Below are 25,770 nucleotides of genomic sequence, written 5' to 3'. Positions count from 1 at the left end.
ACAACACGCAGTTCAGTGAATTTGTTTTTCGTTTGTCAGTTTGGTATATTTTTCTTGAATTAGACTTCAACCAGTATTAAATTCAGGTAAATTTTCCTAAAGTAATTAAATCAAAAAGTAGTATTTTTTCATTCAAGTGTGCTAGTTTGGTAAAACACATGTATTTTTGTTGCTTTTTGCCGTGTATGTTCGTTTGTTGTAAATAGGAAAAGGTTTGACACAACTGCCGATATGATAGTTTAGAAATGTGCTGCTACACACTTTTCTTGTACATAGATTCTGTATATGCTGTAAATAAGGTGTTTTTTGTTGCCGTCTCCTTTTTTAATGTGACCCTACACGCGTATTTCTCGTTATTGTAAAAAATGAACCTGAATTAAGCCAGCCAAATTTTGGTTATATTTTGCCGTAAAATTTCTGAAGTTTACATATAATTCTATTTGTCAAATACACACTGGGTGCTGCCACAATAGTACAACATGTAATTGCTTCAATATCGTATGAACTTCAAGCGTCAACGCCCTTTTCCGTTTTTCATTTCATTTCTTTCAGTTGAATTTGTGGAGAATGATCGGTTAGTTTTAACTGGGTGGCCAAGCTCTCTGTTCGTTCTGTTAACGTTTATTATTTTCGTTGAAATAAACTTGGAAAAGTGTATGATAAGGTCTTCTGAGCGAAAAATGTCTAATATATTGCATATCCGCACGTTTTAACCGGCCATAGCTTGTTCGTGACGAGGAAGTAAATGTGGCTGACAGCCTTCTAATAAAACACTAGCAGTGGTGGATCCAGGATTTTGTTTGGGGAGGTATGAATTATGTCACAATTTTACGTCGAATTTGTTTAATTTGTGCATTTTAGGTTTGGATAGGTTTTACCCTCGATACAAAAGTGAACAAACGGCTTAAATCGTTTAAATTAGCCAAACTTTTATTTAACATAATGCGATGTGACGCACGAATATAAAACCAATTTTATCAAAATGGGCTAAGACAGAGATGGGCAATTAGTTTAACCGCGGGCCACATGATAAGCCTAAACGGGACAAAAATAGAATCTCAAATACACGCAATAAGACGTCATACTCCGACGCTATAAAACGAATAAGCTAACGAACTTGTAATTACGTTAGGAGTTGTGCGCAATTTAAAAGAAGAAACAATTGCGACTATAAGCTATTTGTTTTAAAATTCAAACATCAATTTAGGAGACGTCACGTATTAAACACAGATAAAAACATGTATACGGTATATTGCCGTTTTTACGTTGTGGGCGCGTTTACCCCAAAATTAAGGTTAATACGTAACAATTTCGCACAAAAAAACTTACAATAATTTACTTTGCTTTATAGAAGTTATGTTTGTGTTATTTGCGGTAAAATTGCCATATTGCAATGGCAAAGGTACACATCGGGAGAAACCCTAAACTAGCATTAGCTAAATAAGGTTGACAAAATGTGAATCGGTATGTTTCAGAGTTTGGAAAACAGCCAGTATTTCGTTCATATTTTAATGGCGGAATGCATTCGACCAAAGCGCAGAAAATATATAGGCTAAATATTGGACCAAGTTTGTTAAAGGTTCGTTAGAGAGAAGGTAACAGTACGGAAGAAGCTTTTTGTCTGTACCGATGACGAAAATCACATGGAACTTAAAATAAAGACAGAAGAGATTCGCGCCAAGCGCTAAAACAATTGCCATTTTAGTATATATTTAGTATATAACGAGGAAAACCTTTACATTTAGGGAAAATAGAACGTAATTCCTATTGTTGCAAATCTAAGACCAGATCTATGAAATATTTAATGTTTTTGTGGTCTAATAACATTCGTATTCGATGTTAGTTTTACTAACAGGCAGGTACTATTAAAACAAACCTTTTGTCAGTTTCATCTATTTTGTATGTTTGAACATACAAAATATGACTTGTTTAAGTGCACCTATAAATAATTCACTGTTTTCAAATGGCTTGACTTGACTGTCTTTTGGACAAATGACTTGGCTTGGGTTAAAGTGTTTTTATTTAGCATTTTTTTATAAAATTTGGTCATTTATCTTAACTTATGCACGAATTGCTATTGCAACGTGTTGCGCATACGTTATTTTTTACTGTATAGTTATTCATCATAATCGCACAAGTACCTGTTTTAATTGACTTGTTATTTATCCGAAAATACTTGACATGGACTACTTGTTGTTTTACGTGTGGAATTAAAGTCATTTAAAAAAATGACACGAATTAAAGTCATTTCGAAAATGACACACTTTCATTAGTGGACATTCCTGAAGGCAGTAAAATTTTAATACGGACGCTGATTCCAGAAGTTTTTTAGAAAATTTATCGACATATACGACAGCATAGCAAAATGTAGGTTGGAAGTTCATCGCACAATTTACAAAGAAACACTCTAATTTACTACACAAAAAATAAAACCGACCGTTTGATTGTTTGTATAGTAGGGGAAGTACGGGTTCCATTACACGGATTTGCTTTTTCGGTAATATCTTTGGAAATACAACTCAAAACCACTCGCGGTTATTTTCTTTGGAAAATATTACAGCTATGGGTACCTACAAAAAAATAATTTAAACCTGACATATCCTTCTAAGTTTTTTTTTAAATATAAAAAACGTAACTTTTTGTTCCATCGGTCCCACCCCACAGGACCTATGGAACAGAGCATCACTGCATCTAAAAACACTGCGCTGAGTATTCTTGAAGTACATCAGTTTATGGTGTATAAATTTTGGCCCAAGAAAATTTATTTTAAGAAATCAAATAAAAACACATGGAAACAAGCCGAAAATGCTAAAATGATATTATATTTTTATTATTTCTAATAGAATGTGCCCGGGTTTATTATATCAATTGTTTTTCTTTTTTAGGAGAACATATCTGCAAAAATAATAATAGTCAAATGTGCGATTTCGTCGAGTCCCGAGCCCGACTCTGACTTTACAGCTTATATTCCGCCAATTTACGTAACTAAATACGATGGATAATCAGCTATCCACTCATAGGGATGTCATATAATTCATCCACTTACAGTAAATGGTTCGAAAATATCCACCATATGCTATTCCCCTATTACAAACTGCAATTGACGGCAATATCAGCTTTTGGTACTGCGCATGCGCACGTCGGACTACGGACGGGTAGTTTTACGTGGTCTTACTCGAGTCCCTGTCCGACTCCGCATCCCTGGTCCTCAGTGAACAACCCCTTATCAGATGTTCTTGTCTTAAAAGTTTATATACCGGTACTACTATCCTTTAAATATAAGATTAATATCACAAAATTATCGAGAGACCAATGGAACAGTATTCCAAAAGGTTCTCTAATCGACATTTTTAATAAAAACACTCATGGCTAGCCAGTACTCTGAATACAATTAATTAAACTTACTTTCAACATGTACCTAGATATCCCCTCTCTCAAAAAAAAATTCACTGCTTTACAATTACCTAAAGATTCTCAAAACACCTTACGAATATCAAGCTAAAAAGTACATTTTTCACCTAGAAAAGTGGAAAATTTGAATAAATCAATCATTTCCAAAAGCACACTGTAGAACTATTTGGACAAAGCTCTGTACACAAAATCTCATTCCCACAACCAGAATTTTATTTAGTTCTGCCAACAGGGGGCGCAAAATGCCAGTGTACCATTGGTTCCCATGTTCCATGGGTCCCGCACATCCCCTAGTATAAACAATGGGTTGACTCGTTCAAAAGACGTTTTGTTATATGCTTTACGTATAGCTGCCTAAACATCATCTGTCTGATGCCAGTGAGTCATACAACTTCGATTAAAGGTTTAGACGACTGATAGGCCCTTCTGCAGTTTGCCAGTTAACAGGTAGACTGCACCACAGATTTAGCATTTGGTAGTGGTTAATTTTCTTGGAAAACGTGTTCCAGAATACTGAAATTATTTAAAACTTTATCAGGATTAAACAGTATTAAAATATGACCAATCTTGTTAGAATATTGCCAAGCAATAAAAACAGATGTAGGCCTAGCTCATCGGTCAGGTTCGATTTATAAAAGTATAATATCATTTAAAAGATTTTGAGAAATTTTAAAAGAAGTATGAGTTATTTTGGATTGTTTTTATCCTGTGTATAATTGTTATTGGTTGGAGCAAATAACGTTTCTGAAGCATTCATGTTTAAATTTTGATAGCTTTTAACATAATAATTTTAAAACATAATTAAAGTACTGTTAAAAACACGATTGTACTATTTCGTTAAAAGTCAATGGGAAGGCTACACATATTTAAAAGCTTCGTACCAACGCATGATAGACACAACGACACAATGTTGATCTTATTTTTAAGATGTGTTTTAAACTAATTTAACAGCTGGCTGTTCCAAACGCTGTGGAAAATGGAAGGCCACACAGTCACCACACACATAGCGCTGACATCACATCCTTTTGAAAACATTGCAAGAGAATGACTTTATATAGTAATGGCAACTTCTAACCTTTGAGACAATTAACTGTTTAACCTTTAAAATTTCGACGATTATGGTGCTTGTCTATCTCTGGGTGGCCTTGATATTGGCATTGTGCTGTATCGCAGGTATGCCGTTATATTGTGAGATTTTGTCGTAATAATTTGCTACCTATATTCTTCATAAATTACGTACCTATCGAATATCCACAGACAAAAAGTTTCGCCGTCTGTTTTGATATGGAATCTTTTATATAAAAGTCCATCAAACCGAGCAGCTGCTGCGGATATAGTTTCACAAATAAGCCTTATCAAAACAATTTGCAGGGATTTTCTTTTATCTTTAAGTTGTGTATGGAGTATGATCAGTAAAAGTCTACCAGTAATTAAAAAACGTTGTTTCATTATTTGGAATTACAGAACTAATACTGTACGTTTAACCAGGTAATCGAACGAAAAATGATTGGTTTAGAACTAAGGCTAATTGTTGCAGTGGGCACGGCTAAAATGTGTCAAAAACTTAAGTAAACGGTGGTGTTCTTAAGTAAAATTAAAATTTTAGATATAAATTTATTTTTTGTTTGGCCTTACGTTAAGTGTTAATTTCACCTATGATTGCTGCAGGGCAAGTAGAACTTTTTGTTGTAATATATCTTATGGAACTTAATTATTCATAATGACTAGGGGCATATTTATACATTCTCCGGGAGCCTTTCTGTGTATTGAACGATTATACCAATTTATTCCACGACCTCGCGTTAGAGTAAAACTGTGAAATATAATGTCTTTTTGTGTTAGATTCTATTCCAAATCATTGGAGCGCGTGGACAGCTTGCAACAACACTTGCTTCTCACCGCTGATTCAGCTGCGCAGTCGCAACGCCAGTAATTCATCAGTCGAGGTACGTGCAACTGCGTACATACCTAATGAGGTGACCTCATGCAAGTGACGTTGTGCTGTCGGGTTTTCGAAGCTTTTTGTTAATTTGCGACAGGATGGCTCAACAGGCCTGTTGAAAGATGAAAATGACATGCCTCACACCTGTGATAGTACTTGTATATAAACTAAGCTCACCCATTTTACTTTACCACGATTAAAGTGTGCTTTGATGAACGCGATAGTCCGGGGTTGAGCTAACTTTAGCAAGCGAGCAACATCCCGAAATTTATGAGTTTAAACAAGAACATAAAATTGATTAAAAAAAATTTTTTGTGCAAAAATCTGAGAGATAGTTCTGGTGCGCCACAACAGAACTTAACCCTAAATGAATATTACTGATAATAATCAATAGACCGTGTTCTTTAAACCCATTGATACGGCGTTTTGGTTCTTTGAATCAGCAACACTGCAATGTTACATAACAAGATACAATCGTTCAATGCGGGGATCTACGAAAAAGCAATACTCTTTGGGCAGCACGAAATGCAATTATAAGCGAAATGTATAGTTTATGTTCGTCCTACATAACAGGATACACTCGTTCAATGCGGGGATCTATGAAAAAGCAATACTCTTCGGGCAGCACGAAATGCAATTATATGCGAAATGTATAGTTTATGTACGCTCCCTCACAGATGGTTAATTTCCACCTATACTCGGGTTTTAGATCAATGTCTCTCTGTCCATCTTGGTGGCAACGGAGCAGTCTTCGGGGAACATATTATTTTGATGATTGTTCAGAGTTTATAGAAACCTCTCTTGTGAATTTTTATGTCGTATGTTTTTCAAACACGAGCAAGAACCCATGGAAATGGGCCACAACCTATGGAAGATTGAGAGCCACAAACCTATACCATTTCTTTTAAATTAATAACAAAACAAATACGACCTCGATTTCATTTTTGTCGCAAAAAGGCTAGCAACACAAAATAAAAATGAAAACCCTTAAACATAATAAAGAGGTGTACTGGACCCGCCAGGTTAATATCAACTTTAAATATCCTTCGTGTCCCACAATTTATGTTATTGATTTAACTGAATTATAATTATAGTTAGATGGTCATTTTTTAATATGACCGACACAAAGAGAGTTTGTAAGTGTTATGTCTAAATTGCGTTCAAATGTCGGCTAAAACAAGGACCGCAGGGTAACGATAAAGGGAATAAAAACGATTCCAACAAACGTTACGATATTAAAATGCACTTAACACGTTTGCAGATTGAGGCCAAGTGTCAGAATTTCACCAACTTATGTGTTCTACCGGAAGACGAATACAACACTTTGGTGACTAACTGTACAACGTACTCTACAAGGCAGAACTGCTCGAGTGCTGTATATCCATGTGACGAGTCATGTGAAGACGATTCTACAACTTCTGTAGCACCTGTGATGGTTACAAATCAAACGGCCGGAATTACAACAGGTATTGTCAGTCGGGACGGTATAAGAGGTTGGATGTTGTAGGCTGAAAACAGCAATAAGGAAAAAATACCTTTATTTCTAAATAATCATGTAGAATGCGCTACATGTGTACTATTAATGACAGCTATCCAACCTATAAACGTGACGAGTGACTGGTATGCGTAATTTTGTACTGTGGTAGATCGCCATTGTTTTTGTTATGCTAGCATTCGCTGTTTACTTTAGTCATAGCAGGTCATGTGGGTCTGCACCCTATAACAAAGTTTACATTATCGCCAGTGCGAAAAAGTTTGAATGGTATACGTGTGTTGCAGATGACAGCACTGTTCTTATTGAAACAAATGTTACAAATTCAGCGAGCAACATCACCGATAGCAGCAGTAAGTGCATGATTTTAGCGTGTAACACTGGCATGCTGTCTGGGGTGACGTTACTTTGCACGCTGATACTGTAAGCATTCCTACAATTTAGGTAATCAGACCAAACAATACTTAGGGGTTAAAACATATTGCTAATATTTCAAAATGAGACATAGATTTTAAGCATTTTTACGGAATTTGACTAAAATTTGCATTTAAAGTTCACATGTATTCATAAATTATAGTGGTATTTTTACAAATTATTATTTTAGGTCAGTATTAAAAACGTTCGGGTACGTTTTATGTATTTAAAGGCTTGCGTAAGTAAAATAGGATTTGGAACCAATGGTATAGAAAATAAAGCGTTACGTTATATAGTATATGTGAGGATTAAATGCCTTCCCAATAGAACGCGGGTTTCCCCTTTACCGCTGTCCTCATTTTGATGTAGGCTATGATGTTTGCTCATATCAAATTAACAGTTAGACCTAGCTGGTTTAAAATTATGGCAAACCATAACAAGGACAAATGTTAACTCGGTATAAACGCACAGTAAAGCTAAATATTCTTTGGTCTCAGCCGGAACCGCCTACGTACCGCTGCATGAACAAGGAATGGTATTCGTCATCGTTTTTGTCTGCATAGTTTTCACTGCGTTTCTGGTCGTCATCACGGTCTACCTGTTGAAGCAGTTGTGAGTTTGGCTTGAAAAGTTTAACCCGTCTGTTCGAGTTATTGTTGAATATCACTTTTCAATTTACAGCGCCTGCTGCTGCTTCAAAGCACATACACGACCGGGTTCGCCGACTTCGCATCCTTTTCGTCAAAGCATGAGGCCTACAGGTAATATTTAACTGACATATTTTTTACTTTTGCAATAACATCGGACATATATGATTGATATACCCCATACCTAGGCTTACCATACGCACCACTTCAGGCGTGTTATCAGTGCCCAATTAGTCAACCAAGATGTCTTATTTTTACAATCAGCCAACTTTTTCCGTACATTACACATATATTATTAGCTTGTTGCGATTAGCCTGTTTCGCTAACTTGTTCAAGGGTAATATCTTATGTGCATTTTTATTTCCTTGCTGGGGATGTGAAGGGTTTCGCTATAGAGACGCGATTAAGGCCTCCCTCTGAAACATATTTTTATCATTAAATTATTAGGAAGTTTTGAAAATTCGAATATCTTTAATAAACCTATTTTTGCCATGACTGACTCACAGACTATGATGTCTAAAAGTTTCATGCGACCTCAGGAGGCGGCGGCCAACTTCACATATTGGATAAAACTATATTTTCACCTAATATTTGATTTGCATTTTGCAAAGCTATTCGTCTACAACGACTAAAATAAAACACTAAAATAAAAACTAAATATAATTGTACAGCTTCTTTGTGCTGTCGCAGTGAAACACATTAGGGGGGACGCGTCCAAAATGTTTAAGAACCCCTGCTATACCGTGTAATTGGGTCTAGGTTTTGTTTGATTGCTGTTCAGTATTATATAATAAGGTATAGTAAGAGGTGTTCTGTCCGTTATTAGAATAGACAGATACATTCGCTGTATAGATTTAATTGCTTCAAACGACATAATAGTGTTTCCACAGCAGTCTAGTTGGAAGGGTTATTCATTTTTTGCAGTGCAAATATACTCCTGATAACTTTTTCGCATACACAAAATTTAAAAACACGCACTTGCAACACAAGGATTCTTAAAAACAGAAGTACAAAAATACGCGTTCAACGACCTACTTAGATGACAAAAACTGGACCAGGTAACTACCTGAAAGCGTCCCGATATGAATCCTAAAATTTATGGTAATCCTACGCTTATATCGATATTTAGACAACGATGTACGAAGTGAACAATATTCAATCAGGCGTGGCCAAACGTTTACTTAAATGCACTCTTATTTTCACTTCATATTAAGATGAGCCACACAAATTTTCAGATGCGCCATACAAACAATTCTTTCGATATGTTTGTATCGTAATTAATCTCAGCAACTATAGCTTTATAAGTTGCTTACAGTCAGAACAATTAAATAGAAACCGACTTTTTACGTTTTTTTTATTTGTGTGACAGCTTACTCATATGTTTAAAATGCATATAACAGCACGTTGCAAAATAAAACGATACCATAGACTCAAACATAAAGTCTCTAAAACTCACGTCATCGTAGTAGGCTGCAATGTAATTAAGGCCTACCTACAAATTTTTTCATTCTGGCCTAAGGTCACAGGAATGTTTTTATTACAAGAACGACCATACATTTATTGTGTTTTGTTAAGGCTGGTTGCACAAGCACTCATCGGAGGGCAGCATGCACCAGTCGCGGCATTCCGAGGGCAACACTGTCATCACTATAAACGCTTCAATGACGAGTATCGCTTTTAATGGAATAAACGCGAAACACACACCGGAAAAACGGCTGGAAATCAAAGATAAAGACGCCGTTGTCAATACGAGGAAGACCCAAACGGATTTCGGAAATACGCGCACAAACGGAAAAGAGATCCTCAGCGCCCATGTGAGGGTGTTGGACGATTCGGCAAAGCTGGAGAGGACGACCCCAATTCCGAAATTACCAGCAAAGCAGCGCGACGAGAGAACAGACAGCGGCGGCCTTAACTTATCTGCGGAAGCGGCTCGTGGCAAACGCGAACTTACAGGCCAGCGAAGCCATGAAAATACGGCAACCGAAAATGCTCAACAGCCTACAACCAGCGGCCGAAACGCGACGGAGTCAGGGTATGAGGAGATCAACGAACTTAACGCATCCCGGCATCCACCCGCTCCCGTACACAAAGCGCTGCAGCGGGCGCCACCGGCAAACGCTATGATGACGTCACGCACGCGTCATAACGCCGCCTCGCTGGCTGGAAGTCAGAACTCGGGCGGCGCGGGCGTCCAAAGCGACGACGACGACGATATCGTTTTTCTAGAGCGGAACAACAATGCGCCCGACATGCCGCCAGTCAATCTGCTCTACTCAACGGTCCGCGACGCTTTGCCTACTACGCAAGAGGAGAGAAAGAAGCCAGCGGCGACGAGCAGCAACTACCACGAAGTTGTGACGCGTACGTCGTCCAACTACTCTGTGATCTCAGACCCAGACGCCAAGTCTCCGCGTGGCGCCCGCGGCCAGGGCTACGACAGCCTACTGCTGGGCAAGACCTTCATCAACCCTTTCAGCCCCACGCACAAGCCGCAGAAGCGCGAGAGCGTTGAGATCGTTCGGCGGGAAGTTGCGCCTGCAATTCCCGCCAAACGGCGCGAAAACCCCGATAGCCGCTCGTGGAGTCAGAGCGACTGGCAGACGGACGACGTCGCGTACCGCCTTAAACCGCGCGCGCAAATCGCGGCTAAGCGACTGTCGCGAACCCTGGACAGGCCCTCCGTTTCACGCCGCGTTGAAGCTCGTCGCTCGCCGTTGAAATCGCACGCTAACCAGGGAAGCAGTGGCGGGGGTGGTGATTACGATATTCCACGCCCGCGTTCGCTGGAAGATCTGCTTGGCGAGCGGGAATACAAGCCCCACATCCCGGTTACCCATACGCGCTCTTGGGCCAGTGGTGCTACCCTGGCACTTCCGCCGCGCCACTACCCCTCCTTCGATAAAAATGACGAGTCCGATTACGAAGATTTGTGAACTTGTGGTATTCGTCAGTTGTTGTACTTCAACACTCGTTCGAAGCATTAACGTCTTATTTATCAACACTTAATTGACGCGTCTTTAGCCGGAGTTGTGGACTTTTCACCGGCAACAACTGCATAACGCAGGACACTGCTTTCTTAGGTGCGAATTCGACAACAAATGAGTGCTTAAAATTAAAAAAAAATTAAAATTTGTACTTCATGTCTCAAATTGTTAGTGAACATGCGATGTTAGTTGAAAAAGAATTATTCTAGAAAACCTTTTATTCACATTGTTTTTAAAAGCATTTGCACACAATGATTTTCGCATGAATCGGTTTCCTATCCATAACCGAAAAGAAACGATGCCGAAGTTTGTATCGCCTGAAATAGCATAAAACAAAACGATAGAACGAAGTCTAAATGTCGTTTATTATTTCTTTGCTTTTATTTCCTTGCATTTATTGTTTGTTTGTAACGGCAATTATAGTATTAAAATTATGAGCAGACTTTATCTCCAAACTAGTTGTTAAACTCAACAATGTTTCCATTTTTTATATGTAATCACACGGGTGATTGTTTTTTGACTTAAAAATAAGAAATGTTAACCTAAAAAATCAAAATTTTGACAAATTTTGACATATAAGAAATTCATTAGTTTAAACAACATATTGTTGTTAGAAGTACTGCATCAGTGTCTTGGCGTCGTCAACCACACATTTTTTAAGTTCTACTTACAACCGGGGAATCACAATTCAGTTGTTTTTTGGGGTTTGTGCAAAGCTTTTTGGAATGCGTATAGTTGATATTTTTTTTCATTTCAAAAAGATAAACAATTATAACAGTAGCAAAGAAAATCAAGGCAGTGGTTATTTTAGAAAATTGCTGTGTAAACATTTGAATTCAAGGTAAAAGTAGCAAAATACTGTTTAATACATTTGCCCAAATCATAGATACACAGTACACAGTTAAATACGGAAAAAACAAAAAAAGTCCGAACCTATTGCGATAAACTATAGGCCTATAGCCTGGGGTGGTTAATTGCGCCAGCTCGCGTACACCGTATATTGCTCTAATGAAGATATAATACAGTAAAAATGTCGTTGAACTAAACGACAATTTCAAAAATTAGTAAAGGACTTTTTTTTTATAAAACAGTTCGTGACCTGCCGTGTGCCGTGAACCTTATCATATCACTTAACAAACAAACAACAAAAGAAGCTTTAGGCCTGTTAACTTTAAGAACTAGAATTCTCGACGCTCTGTCGCATTTGCTAAAATCTAAACATCCACCCGTATTTAATGACCTTTGTACCATTATTTTTTCGGCGAAATAATTTTTCATGCATTTTTACAGGATTTTATGAACCGATTACCATAAATTGATTTGCCGAACGCACACAAAACTGATTTATAAATCATGATTTGCCCTAATAAACATTGACACATTTAGGTTGTCATAACAAAAACACACAACATTAAAAAGTTCTAAAAGTCTTCATATAACCACTATAACAAAATTAGCATAGTCTCCAACTCCAGTGATTCAGATATTTCCAGCGAAATAGGTTTTCCAAAAGCCAATTACACGAAAAAATCAGCAAAAATATAAACGCGGGGGTTTATTGAGCTGTATTTTTAAAAACATCCGCACATTAACATTTCCATACAACTACTAGAAAGTATTCTTAACAAGATAAGCATAGTCGCCCAGTCTGGTCATTTAGATATTTCTTTTCTGAAATCCAGTAATTCGTAAAAATCAGCAAAAAATTAGCGCGGTTGGTACATTGAGCTGGATTTTTGAAAGCTATCAGCACATTAAAATTTCCTAAAAATTTCCACACCACTACTAGAAGGTATTCCTAACAAGATAAGCATAGTATAAGCATACCACTCTGGTCATTCAGCTATTTCCACCGAAACAGGATTGCCGTAATCCATTAATTTTGCTAAAATAAAGAAAACTTTTTTTTGGAAAAAAAAGAGAGATTTGGGGGAACATTGATCTGGATATTTGAAAACTACCCGCACATTAAAATTTCCTAAATCTCCAGATAACCATTACAAAGTGAGTAGGAGACTATATTCTTATCTTGTTAGGCTCACTTTATTGTAGTTGTATTGTAAATTTCAGAAGTTTTGGATGTGCGCAAATTCTTTCAAATTTATTCTAAAACAGAGATTTTAGCATATATGATTAAAAAATGTGTTTTTGGTATGACAACCTAAATGTATCGATGATAATTAAGGCAATTCATCACAGTTTTGTGTACGTTTGGCAAAAGATAATGAATTTATGGTAAGCGGTTTATAGAAACCTAAACAATGCATGAAAAATTATTTCGTCAAAATGACAAGGGTACCTTCGTTGGGTAAGGGCAAATGCTACAAAAGGTTAAATATTTCGCAGTTACAAGATCTTTACATAGATATGCTAACAATTCATTTTTTTAGTAAAACAAAACTTTCAACTATTGAATAACTCTGTGGCCAACTGAGAATTGTCTCGTGGCCCTCATGTTAGAAGTGAAACAAAATTAACGCTTCTGGAAGTGCAAGTGTTTGGCTTAGGGAAGAGCTGAACAAACCACGGCACGCAATTTTATCCGGCCAGCGGCCTATTTTTCTTAAATTACATTGGTAAACACAAGCTTAACTTTCTATATATTTGGTTGTTAAAACACTCTTGTTTAGAGAGGGATCCAGTCCTTGTACTAAACAAATTTAATTTTAGCACAAAATATTAAAATAAAAGCGGTGTGGTTTAGGCGTTTTTTCATCTTCGCAGACAAGGCGCCCTCTATGTTGGCACTTTTGTGAAAGGTAGTCTAATATTTGTAAAACCATTATTTGCGCTTTTTCGAATATATTCCGTATTTAAATATCGACAAAAATATAACGCGGTTTCCAATCTCTGAAACACCCGGATTCACTTTTTTACCCTAAATAAATTAACGCCATATTTCAGGGTTCGCACGTTTATACCGTCTTTGGATATGATCTAACCGCAACTAGAACATTGGCATAAAGCTTTAAAAAGTTTAGATAACATCTCATTTGTGCACCCTTGCACCGGATGGATCAACAGCCCCACAACTTAATAATGTCAATATATCAATGTACATTTTTAGTATCTTTGCTCAATGCGTCACGGCCCCTTTAAATCTAAATTAAAGTTCGCATTTTGAACAAAATTTCCGCAACTGCGCAAAGCCTTTTCTTACACCTGGAATTCAGTGGCGCCCAACTCCCAAAAACAATAGGTTTTGAAGTTACTTGTTTTATTACAGCGTCACAGTAGGACGTTGTGTGTTTTTTAAAACCTATTTTTGAAACTGCTCGCAACAACATTTTGTTTCTCACGGCCCGCGGTAAAAAATAAATGCTCACCCATGGCTTAGAGTTTGTATGCATAAAAGTATTTCGTGAGGGTGATTTAGTATTTCGATAATAGCGATTTTTGCAGAGCCGAGTACTATATAGCCTTTAATGTGATGCAGCCAATTTTAGGCTGGCATAATTTAGTGCAGTGGGCGTGGTTCTTAACCGCCGTCCGACAATAAGTGTTTGCCGGTCTGTCAAAAGGTGGACTTATTTTGGTCTCTTTTAGCCAAGATTAATTTCTTAAATGCCAAAACTGGTTTGCCAAATATTTCAATTTAAACCAAACGTTTATTTTGCACCAGGTCACATATAAAAAAATAATAGGTTCTCCTTTGACGAACTTTTTAAGTATTACACACAGTGTGGATAACAAATCCTTCTACGCTTCGCAAAAAAAAACGACACTTTGTGTACTTTTGTTTGTTTTATTTTAATATTGGTCCTTATATCCAGGGTAAGCGTATCATAATTGAGTGGTAGAAAGCATCGATCGTTCTACAAAATAAAAATATTTGTTTAGTTATTAGGTTCAAAGACACTCTACTGATTTCTACCATATATTACCCTTCCATCTTGCTTGCACCAAATAACAGCCACATAAAAGTTTCAGGACACAAGTGTGTGTGTGTTTAGCCTTATACAGTCCTAACACTATACTCCTATAAAGTCTGAAAAAGATTAAATTAAACCTGAATAGAAAATAGTTGTTGTTAGCCTGTAATAAAAACAAAGTTAGTGGTTATGAGACGAAATGTCAGCTTTTTGATTTTTTTGAACTCCTGAAAAATAACTAAAATCTCCCCTCAACTGTGATCTGACAACGAATGATAGGTCGCAAATAAACAAGCACAATATGACACGTGTTGTGCAACGCTATAGACCAGTGATTCCCAAACTGAGTGCCGCGGCACACTATAGTGTGCCTTGAGAGATTGCCAAGTGTGCGGCGTAACTTTTTGTAATTTCGGAAAATAAAGTAGTTGTTTTACCAATAGGCATACGCTTAAGCATTTTAGACTTGAACACGAACTATTCATTACAAATTAATCATTTTGAGACATTTCCAAATAGTTTGTTAGGGCGATTGCTCTATTGCTGTTCTGCTAATAGTGTGCCGCGAAATATTTAAGATATTTTTAGTGTGCCGCGAACCAAAAAAGTTTGGGGACCACTGCTATAGACATACAGTTTAAGCACCGTTTACGAACAAAACATCAAAGTTATAATCACCTTTTGTTTATCTATAATCACGAGTAGAACTCGCTGCTTGGAAGCGGCTTTAGACTCTTCACGATGATCGCTTCGTCTTTGGCTTCTACACAGAAAAAAAACTTTAAATTAAGTATGGATAAAATGTTAACATGATTTAAAGTTCGGAATGCTATACGTTTTACTAATTAGAAACAATTGCTTTAATATAAAACTATAATAGATTTGATACCAAAAGCACTAAAACTAACTATCCTCTATAGAGTCTATACCTAGGAGAAAACCATTTGAAGTTTTGAGGGCATCCGTGTGGTGGCGATAGGGAGCAGGCATCGTTCTGTAAAAATGGAAGCGTGAGATTTTACCCAGTGAGAGCGTTAATAAGTAAAGTTGGACTCACTATATGGATATAGTGACGGTCTTTATCTTGATATTGTAGACTTTTTCTCTGCTTGATGTCTTGAATTCTTCCCTAATTGCTTATATCAGGCGCAAGTTTTATCTTTATGCACGCAAAGGCGAAACTCGCGAAACGAATACGCACCGACGTAAATACACAAAACCCACCTTTTCCGAGAAGAGTGCTGTCGTCTCATCAGAAGTACACAATACAAATTATGTTTTATTTTTGGTTTAGGTTTAGATATTAAAGTAGAGTTATACAATCTATTATGCGGCGGTTTAATTATAACAATTATATACATTTGAGTTATTGCAGTCGATTAAATTAATTATTTACGGTGAATTGAATCAATTAAACTGTTTATTGCGCAAACTGAAAAGTTAAATTTGGGTAATATCCAAAGACTAAATCCTGAACCAAAAATGAATGGCTAATTTTAAATAACAATTCAAATTACATGGCTGTAGCGTATTTTGGTGCCATTTTAAAATAAAAATATTTTTATTTAAAAAAAAACTTTAGTTAAAACTCTTCTAGCCCAAATTATGTTGGATATACTGGTCAACTTCGATTGGCAGGTAACAATGAACTAACAAAAACATACAAAGACGTAAAATGTGCGTCCGCTTGTCAACGTTCGATTTGCGAGAAACTTAAACGCACAACGTCCGTTACATTCTACACACGATACCTTATTTTATACAGTTACTTGGCCTAATACGACTAAAACCGACGACTTGACGTGCCGAATACGTCAGTTTGACGTAATCCGCGAATGAAATTTGGCGTAAGCATTTACGCCATATGCATTCAACAAAATGCACAAAACAGCCCCCACGAAGGGCTAACAGCCGATGATTCGATAAGCGTACAATAGCAAATAGTTAGTTAAACAATTCGCCAATCGAAGTTGACCCTATTATAACGCACGCTACAGCCATTACCAATAAAAGGTAACGTCACTTGGATATATGTGATGATCTTTTTGCAGAGGTATGTATAGTTGGCGCTGAAACGGCTTGTTGAATTTGATGGAACTTTGTTGGGACTGTTGATAGCGGAGACAGTTTCACCATGTTGAATAGCAGTGGCTGCAATCAAAATTAAATCTATCTTAACTGTGCAAGCAAGAACTTTGCCATCCATCAACTGGCTTATGCTTAATTATACGAACACTAAAATTTACCAGGAAATCGTCTGATACAAATCAACTTAATCAAACATATTAACTATATAGCATTTTAAACGCATTTTTGAAAGCTAGTTTAAACTTAGTAAATAAAACATTAAACCAACTATTTGTCAGCACCCAGTGTGAAGTTAAAGAGAGTTGTTGAAGCTGACTTACCTGGTTAGCTTTCCCTCTAAAATAAGCGTAAAAGGTTGCAAAGACGTTGAAATCTTCGGTCAGCACACTGCATGGCATTTCTCGTCTAAAAATGAGACAAGAATCAAATCCGAATAGTTGGTTAAATGTCGTTTAGTGAAATGTCTATATTGCATTAGAAATACAGAAGAAAACACCATCAAATATAAGTCTCCACTATTATACCTTTGGTTGCTCTGCTGTGCGTCGTTGTCGTAATCTCCACTCCTAAAAAACAATAGTTGATTTAAGCGTCTCAACTTTTAATTTGCTTTCAAAACTGGTAAAACTACGGATACCTCACGAGAGTTTAACAGAGATGTATGGCTAAATTGAGTTGTAAACCAAAATAAAAATGTGATTTATGCATAGGCGTCATTTTTCAGTTCTACACATTAAATCGTCAACAAAAAAAATAGTTAAAACACAAAATTTCATTTATTTTCGAACAGATTATCGTAACTTGAAGAATTGGTAATTACCTTAAAAATAATTGCAGATTGCAGTTTTATAACGAACTCCTAAACCGCCCGAGAGTTTATTTGTAATAAAGCAGTTATTTCCTAATTTATTAAAAAACATATACATATTAAACAAACCTTTATGAATTGAGCCGTATGTTTTTTTATCCATCTTCCATCTTCATTCAGAAACCTTCTCCGTTCTTGTCCCTCGACGAATCTTCAATAAAATAAAACATTTTGAAGCTATTCGTCGAGATATTCTACATTGTTTCATGGAGATGGTTAAATTAAATAACAATTCGGTATCACAAAAGATTCTCTCCTAAGAAAGATCAAAACTTATCATACTGTTAACTTCCTACTCTTGAAGTGTAAAGTCTTTACGAAAAATGGAAAAAACACTGCTTTGTTTAATAAAGCTAAAATATTGTTATAAAGAAAGCGCACTGCCTGACAAACAACCACACATAAATTCTATCCAACTATTCTCCCAACCTCAAACCTAGATCACTGCAAAGTTTTTTTTACAATTTGAACTGCAATTCCGAAAGAAACCGGAATTAATATAACATGAGTAAGTGTAAACGATTAAATTATCTGTAATACTAACAAGACAGTACTGGTCGCTTAACAATCTGTTATTTCACAGTAGCTGGAAGTGGTTTGAAATAAGCTAAACATCCCTTTTTTCCTGCTTAAAATTGGATGCTCGAAGCGCTCGATAAGGCAACGCTTTCTTGGAAGCACGCTTTTCTTAATCAATTTACCATTTACCCCAGGAGATTTTACCGCCAATCAACTAGCATTCCAAGCGTTTTAATGGTAAACGGCCAGAAGTGACATGCTTAATATAATGTGCTTTCTATTTATTTTATTATTGTATGATACCTTGTTTATAAAAACGAACTTGGTGCCTGTTTTGAGAATCAAGCATCATTTTTGGCAAAATCTAATATTTTGACTCGAATATTCCCGTAAAACATATAGTTCCATTTTAAATATTGAAAGACAAGGAATAATCACAAATATAAAATCATGAAAAAGTGAAATATTTTTGTTTGGTTGACAGACAAAGCGAAAAAGGAATATTATATGTCTGATGTTTTTAACTTTTATTAATGTAAGATAAGCATAAACTTTAAAATAGAATATAGTTTCATCGAAAGGAGCACACCACAATTTTGTAGAAACGGTTGGTATAATTAGGCATACATATCTATACAGGCTACGATCGGATAGACTTTTGTTAAACGTAAAAAGGTTTTCACTTTTTACGCTTTATCACGAGCCGAGGTTAATGGACGGCGTTTCGCTGACAAACGATACCTTGTCGGAAATGACGTAACAAATGGCGTATTTGCGAATGTTTCTGATGATCCCGAACCAGGTTATTAGCGGATAGGTACAACGCCGGTAAAAACAAGCATACACGCAAACAGACTGCATTGTGAGTAATAGGCTTACTTTATATAAAAACTGTCAGAGCTTTTGACAAGTATTAGTTGTAATTAAATGCAAGGCAGTTGCAATAACCTTTTATTTGATAGGATTTTGAGGAATGAGGGTTTAACCTATGTTACCTATATTCCTCAAGTTTTTGGTAATATTGCAAAAGAGACCGACAAACTACTAAAATGGTTCGCACTTATATAGTTGCCTTTCTTGTGTTGTGCTCATTTTATGGAAAATCTTATTTGGGTGAGTTTTTAAACTGAAACCTTAAACGTTTATAATGTTTTGCTAAACACACTTTAGAGATGACTAATTATTTTAGGAACTTTAAATTTGTTTTCCTTTTTACATATAACAGAAAAACAGCAAAGTAACAAGGGTCGTCTTTATTGCCTATATTAGTTATATGTGGTTTATGATATACAGGCTAATTGGCATTTAATTAGTGACAAACTTTTATTTGCCCAATTTCATTAGATGAAATATTAGCTGTCGAGATGACGCATACTGCTATAGTTATACTAACTTAATTTTCTGCTGAATGCCTTAACCAACCCGTACATTTTGAAAAGATTGTTTGCGTAATTTTGACACATATCAAATAACAATTGAAATCAAGTTAGGCGCAATTTCAAACGTACTTTATTCAACTTGTTTCAAGATAATAATTCAATCCGTCATAGCTATTTTAACGATGCGAAACCACCTTAAATTTTTGATTTAGCGGACCATACAAAACCCCAAAAGCTAATGTTCACCGCTTGTCATTTTTACCAAACGAAGAAAAACGAATTGATTATATTCTAATAAAAAGCAATGATTTACTTCGAAGTCGACTCAAAAGTGATCGGGGAATGGACTTCGTGGGGACAATGCGGCTACAGCTGTTACCTGAGCACCAGAACAAGGTTTCGAAACTGTACGAACGCAACAACCATCGATCCATGCGTCTTTACAGATATACTCCAAGTAGGCGTTTCTTTTCTGCTAAAGATGATGTGATTTCTTGGTTTGGAGCAATGTCGCGCTCCGCAGAAAGTTCTGTTTTGTTTAATTTTTTGTTATATAAGAAGAGTGGTTGAACGGGTTCTAAATATAAAAAAACTCTATTAAACTTCTTTTACTAATGTTCTGTGATCAACCGTTCACAAATAACTCTCGCGGTTTAGAAGCACAGGCGAAGAAAACTAAAAACTGAAAATATATCTTTGTATATGCTCTTTTGTATAGGAAATAACAAAAACAAAGCTTTCAAATTTTAATAGCGTAACACTTATTTTTGACTTTAATTACGCGGTGGCTGTGTTGGTTTAAAAAAAATTGCTTTATTTAAAAGCGACTAACGTATCAAAAAATGGACCGGATCCACTAATACCTTATAACTGGAGAAATTTCCCATAAGAGGATTTTTTTAATTTACGGAGAAAATTTTGTATTTGGTTGAGAAATCTAATTGTATGAGTTGTTTATTATTGGTGTTTATCATAACTTCCTTGCCATTTAAAACTTGGGATTAAAAAGTACAGTGCCATATTATTACGTCACAATATACCCTACGAAATTTCTGTTCTTTAGTACGAATGTAAATATCGTTTGCTTAAATAGAATTTCGCTAAATCAATAAACGATAACAAATCGCAGTAGAAATATAACGAAAAATAAGCTTGCAATTGCAATAATTTTAACATAGTTACTGGTGCAGTTTTCCAAGAGGAAAAACTAAGCTTCGAATAGTGGTTAAAATGTCCAAGGTATGAAAAAGGTTGAGAACCACTGTACTAAACAGTAGCTTAATTACCTGACGTCAGAGCATACTTTCGAAAAAAAATCCTCGTTTTATCTATACAGGGTGATCCGAAAGTAACTCCCCAATCTTAAATAAATATAACTAGTATTTTTGAAGTGTAATTTCAATTAATAAATATGATAATAAACTAATCTGAATAAAATTGTATTTAAAACACGATATGAGCACCATCATTCGCCACCAGCTTCTCAAGTCGACCTTGAACCACTTCAACTGATTACACAACAAACTCTGGCTTTGAAATTTCAAACAAATTAACAAACAAAATGCGAATTCACCTATCAGATCCAAAAAGAAAATAGAATCATGTATTTAATTGACAAACATCAATTAACATAGATACAAAAATTGAGAAAGTTATCGGTGAACTTGAATAAATTATAGATATTTAGAATAGCGAGTTACTTTCGCATAACCCTGTTGATTTCATTGATTTTGTTTCGTTTTCGAAGAACGAGGTGTGCAAACACAACAACTGCGACGTGCGCGATTTGGTGCTGCGCTCTGAGCCTTGTAACGCAACCTGCTCAGAGCTTGGCGTCGAAGTCGAACACCGCGTATGTTCCTCAGGCGCCCACCTTCCATTCGGCTGTAGCAACCACAGAGCAACGCCCTGCGCATTTAACTCGTCCGAATGCCCGAGCACAGCGTCGCCTACAACGGCCGAAGTGACCTTTGACTCTACTTCCACTAGAACAGAATGGAGATCAACAGATACGGAAGCGGTGCATTTTGTTACCAATACGTTCAGTCAACCAACGATCGCTGCCCCGCCGCCTGGACCTGGTAAATAAGTAACGCCGCGCGTTTTGTAGTGCAGTTATATAAAGACGTTTGAAATAACTTGAGTCCAAGTCAACTAATGTTCAAATAATAAAATTGGCTACATCCAAGTCTCTAGACAAGTCACAATCCAGGTTATATGGTTTAAACAAGTCAATTTTCAAGCCACGATATTGACATATAAAATAAATGTTAAGCTTACAATATTGGTAGCAAAGATCTTGAAAACAAGCAATGACGCGCTTTGCAGTGCAGTGATGTGAACCAGTTAATTTTAAATAACCTAAATCCAAATCAACTAATTTTCAAATAATAATTTAGTCAAGTTCGATTTTTTACCTGAGTAAAGTCACAATCCTGGTTATATTGAAAACCGGTTGTTTGCCAGCCACTGTATTGGCATCCAAATAAATGTTAGTCTTACATAATCGATAATAATACTACAGAAATGATATCAACAAGACAAAGGCAAAACCAAGAGGAATATTTCCTTTGATTTTAAACAGTAGAAGAATTTGTGTATTAAATAAAACTTAAATTCATTAGTATAGATCTCTGAATAAAGTGACGTGTTGGTTGGGAATGGGAGACCACGCCTGACGACAGACAAACTAATTTTCGCAATAATTTATCATCGGGCCCTAAACTTACCAAGGTTAAAGTTCAAAAGAGTTGTTGACAGAACTAAAGTACCCAATAACCTTAATGTTTTAATTGCTGAAACAATTAAAATATTAAACTATTTTTGTACAAGGTGCTCGCTCTGGTGACCCAAACAACACCTTGATTTGGATCCTCGTAGCTTTCGGCTGCATCTTCCTTATTGTGATTGTTGTCCTCACCATCGATTGTCGTAACAGGTTTTGTAGAAAAGACGAATGTACAAAAATGTATAATGCAGATGAATTTGTTTGCGTAAAATAGTTACTCTTGCAATCGGTAAACAGTTTACAAATGAATTGGTTAACAACAATTTTGTATCTTAGTGTCAATGCAACTTCATAGTTTAACAATTTACAAAAAGACAGACGTCTGTAGTTTGAACTACAATTAAAACGTCTGGATGTATCATTTCGTGATTTAACAAAATATTGTTTTTCTTTGTTTAGGTTGACCGGTAAGCCAAATTTATTTTCTATGTGTAGAAGAAAAAGGCGAAAAAAAGTTCCACCACCCCCGCCACGCCCTCCTCCTCGTGTGCATCGGACCGTGACAACTACAAGGGAGCTGACGTCACGCTGCAACGAGTTGACCGGTGAGAACCTTATTTGTTTGAAACAACCGAGTTATTTTGTGAATTAAAAGAAACGATTTTAAACCTAAAAGTGGTGCGGTGCAGAACAACTCTGTTTTCAGTTGTTTTATGATTTTTTAGGTGCACTATGCAGGGATATGTGATGTAGCTAGATAATAAATTGCAAAGCCAAAAAGGTCGAGTAGATCAACATCATCTTGATTCGAATCGTCTTAATCAAGAGGATGTCGATCGACTCGATCTTCATGAATGTTATTGCCGAAAATCTAACAAAAAACACTGCATGTTTTTTAGTACGCACCGCGAGAGAGACAGGGGACCATATCGGGTCGCGTCCCTTCACTTACACGATCGTCCACCAAGAAATACCGCCGACCGTTGGACAGCGCTCTCAAACGGCCAACAGGGTCGTCACCAGAAAGACGCCAGACGGCGCTAGCACCTCGACTTTCGCTCCGCCGTTTCGCGCGATACAGTACGGTTTCTCACGCGCGGAGAAACGCTCACAAGAATCACATTTCGATGCGAGCCGTCTCACTCTCAACGTTCGAAGGGTCGAATTTCGCGACGAAGGTAGTCCGGTGTTCGATCAGCAATTGCCCCCTGTCGAGACTCCGGCCTGGGGCCGTCCCGAATGGGCCCGAGCCACCCAGACGCCGCCGGTGGGCTACAGTTACCCTCGGCCACGTGTGCTTTCCTTGAGTGAGAGCATTCCGACGGATTCTGGTTTGGACGAGGACACTTTGTCCCTGGAGAGCGGCGGTTTGAGTGCTTGGATTGTCAACGCTGAACGGCGCGATTGCAACTTTGACGACTTGCTGAACGCGACACCCTGCTGAAAGTACAACGGCTGCAAAATACTGCTTTGCAACCTGTTGCTAGCGATAAGTAAAATTTTCAGAAGTTCCTCTACAATGCACCATTTTAAAAGGGTTTTTTAGGTTTCGAAAGCATCACTGTTGTGAAAACTGTTTGGTACCTTTGTTGATCAAAATATTCCTTTATGCATGCCGAAGTTTGTAATAAGGAAATTATATTCAATGTGTTAACTGTGTTTTGTTAAGTTGAAGGTTTGTAATGGGTTCTACAATGAAGCAAACTGATACGTAACCTTTTTAGATTTTTTCTGAGTATTTGTTTCATTTTAATTTGTTGTTTTATAACGTACAACATATCGATTTTCGAAGATACAAGTATGCACTTATTAAACTATAAACAAATCTGTATTGCATTGTGAAAAACAAAAACGTTTGAATATTACAATAAAATTAAAACATTTTGAATATTACAATAAAGTCAATATAAAAAAAAATCTGCCGCAGTATAAGGAAAAGCGTGAATACAGCGGCTACACATTTGTTTTTTGTTGTGTTAACATGGCCATTGGCCAATTACACGTAGGCGAACATATAGCAAAGTCTATACGTTAAGATCATTGAACATGAATTGATGAGCACTTGGTTTACTGTACATCTGATCACCGTGCGTCTGGATTTTTTCTTTGTAAAAGACTACCCGACATGAACCTTACATGCAGATTTTAATTTATACTCAGATTTTAAATAAAGTGTTAATGCTGTTTCAACTTATTCACTTTAATTAACATCAGTTCTGTAGACCAAGATGTGTCAGTTTAAAAAAAAAACTGATCGGCTATTCATAACATTGGCGTCCACATGACAACCAAATTCAAACGTATAGATGTATCCTAAACGTTAGTCATCAGTCACCATCAGTATCACACCAACGATAACGCAATCAATATTTAAAGTGATATCACACGAGTTCCACGTATACCTTGTCTAACTATCGTTAAAAGGTCACCAAGCGAACACTTTGAATAAAGTTACATGATTAGGCCCTACACGCAACAGAGGTATCGACACAACATTTCGCAAGTGGTCAGAGATAATTAGGAGTCATCTAATTGTTAATTGCTTTGCTAAATCGGGCTGACTGAGCATAGATTTTTGGCATCGTTAGGCATAAAAATTCCACAGGAGTTTCAATAATAATGAGGGTGGCCTGCTGGCTGACGGTGTGTTTTTGGATTGCGATACTTCGTCCATCAGGTATGAAACAAAGCTCGTGGTAAAGATAACACAGTTTGAGGCGTTTTGTGTATCACACATCTTGTGAAAGTTTATTGAACATAGAAAATTTTCTACTATATCAGGCACTGAAAAAAACGGAATAGAACTAAACTTCAATAAACACTCAATGTATATTTGTGTTTACAAAAAAATGGATTCATTTAAATGCCCGTCTTTCATGTGCTTGCCTATCTCCTATTTCTCTTAGTTTCCAAGATCTTGGAAAAATATTGATCCTTGTTTAGAGCAAACCTATGGTGAATGGCAGCAATGGTCAGGTTGTACAAGTACCTGTTACGCAACTACTCGTATTCGACGCCGGTTTTGCATCCAAAACACAACGTGTTGATCAACTTTTATTTCCGAGGTAGGTCATGGTTTTTATTTTGTTATTATTTTGTGTTTTTCGAACAAATTGTTTGGCTGAGAGATAACTTTACAAAAAAGCGTAACAGTACAAATACCATTTAATGCCATCCGATGCAGCGTTATTTGATTTGTAAGGGCATTTTGTTCACAATGAAGTAAATTTACAAGTTTAGCTAACCAAGCTTCTAACGCTAAAGCAATTTTAGTTTAAACTCCTGGAAAATTTTAATTTTACACGTTTCATTTTATCAATTTGATTATTTGGCCGTAAATCATAATAGGTCAATTTGGTTCTTAGCACAAGTTAGAACATATCGTAATCGGAATAAAAAGCGACATTTCAGAAATACTTTAGC

General features: G+C 36.6%; 2 protein-coding genes across 3 annotated transcripts; both read left to right on the top strand.

Moving 5' to 3' along the window:
* The first annotated feature begins 4,388 nt into the window (after nucleotides 1–4,388).
* LOC146138541 (uncharacterized) lies at nucleotides 4,389–11,559 on the top strand. 2 transcript variants are annotated; one of them, XM_083394151.1, is made up of 7 exons: nucleotides 4,389–4,584; nucleotides 5,254–5,357; nucleotides 6,615–6,819; nucleotides 7,133–7,198; nucleotides 7,757–7,871; nucleotides 7,941–8,020; nucleotides 9,482–11,559. In XM_083394151.1, exons 1-7 carry the CDS (start codon nucleotides 4,530–4,532, stop codon nucleotides 10,840–10,842), a joined length of 1,986 nt encoding a protein of 661 aa, XP_083250277.1. In that variant the 5' UTR covers nucleotides 4,389–4,529; the 3' UTR covers nucleotides 10,843–11,559. The 2 variants fall into 2 exon arrangements, with proteins under 2 accessions (XP_083250277.1, XP_083250278.1); XM_083394152.1 differs by lacking the exon at nucleotides 7,133–7,198.
* An 8,364-nt stretch (nucleotides 11,560–19,923) lies between these two features.
* Nucleotides 19,924–23,791, top strand: LOC146138540 (uncharacterized). Its single transcript, XM_083394597.1, has 5 exons — nucleotides 19,924–20,076; nucleotides 21,367–21,700; nucleotides 22,452–22,557; nucleotides 22,807–22,952; nucleotides 23,247–23,791. The coding sequence occupies exons 1-5, from the start codon at nucleotides 19,924–19,926 to the stop codon at nucleotides 23,789–23,791; spliced, it is 1,284 nt and encodes a 427-aa protein (XP_083250723.1).
* The last annotated feature ends 1,979 nt before the right edge of the window (nucleotides 23,792–25,770 follow it).

Source organism: Ascidiella aspersa, chromosome 7, assembly GCF_963924565.1.
Source record: "Ascidiella aspersa chromosome 7, kaAscAspe10.2, whole genome shotgun sequence".
Classification (NCBI taxonomy): domain Eukaryota; kingdom Metazoa; phylum Chordata; class Ascidiacea; order Phlebobranchia; family Ascidiidae; genus Ascidiella; species Ascidiella aspersa.
This window is presented reverse-complemented; position numbering and strand designations above follow the sequence as displayed.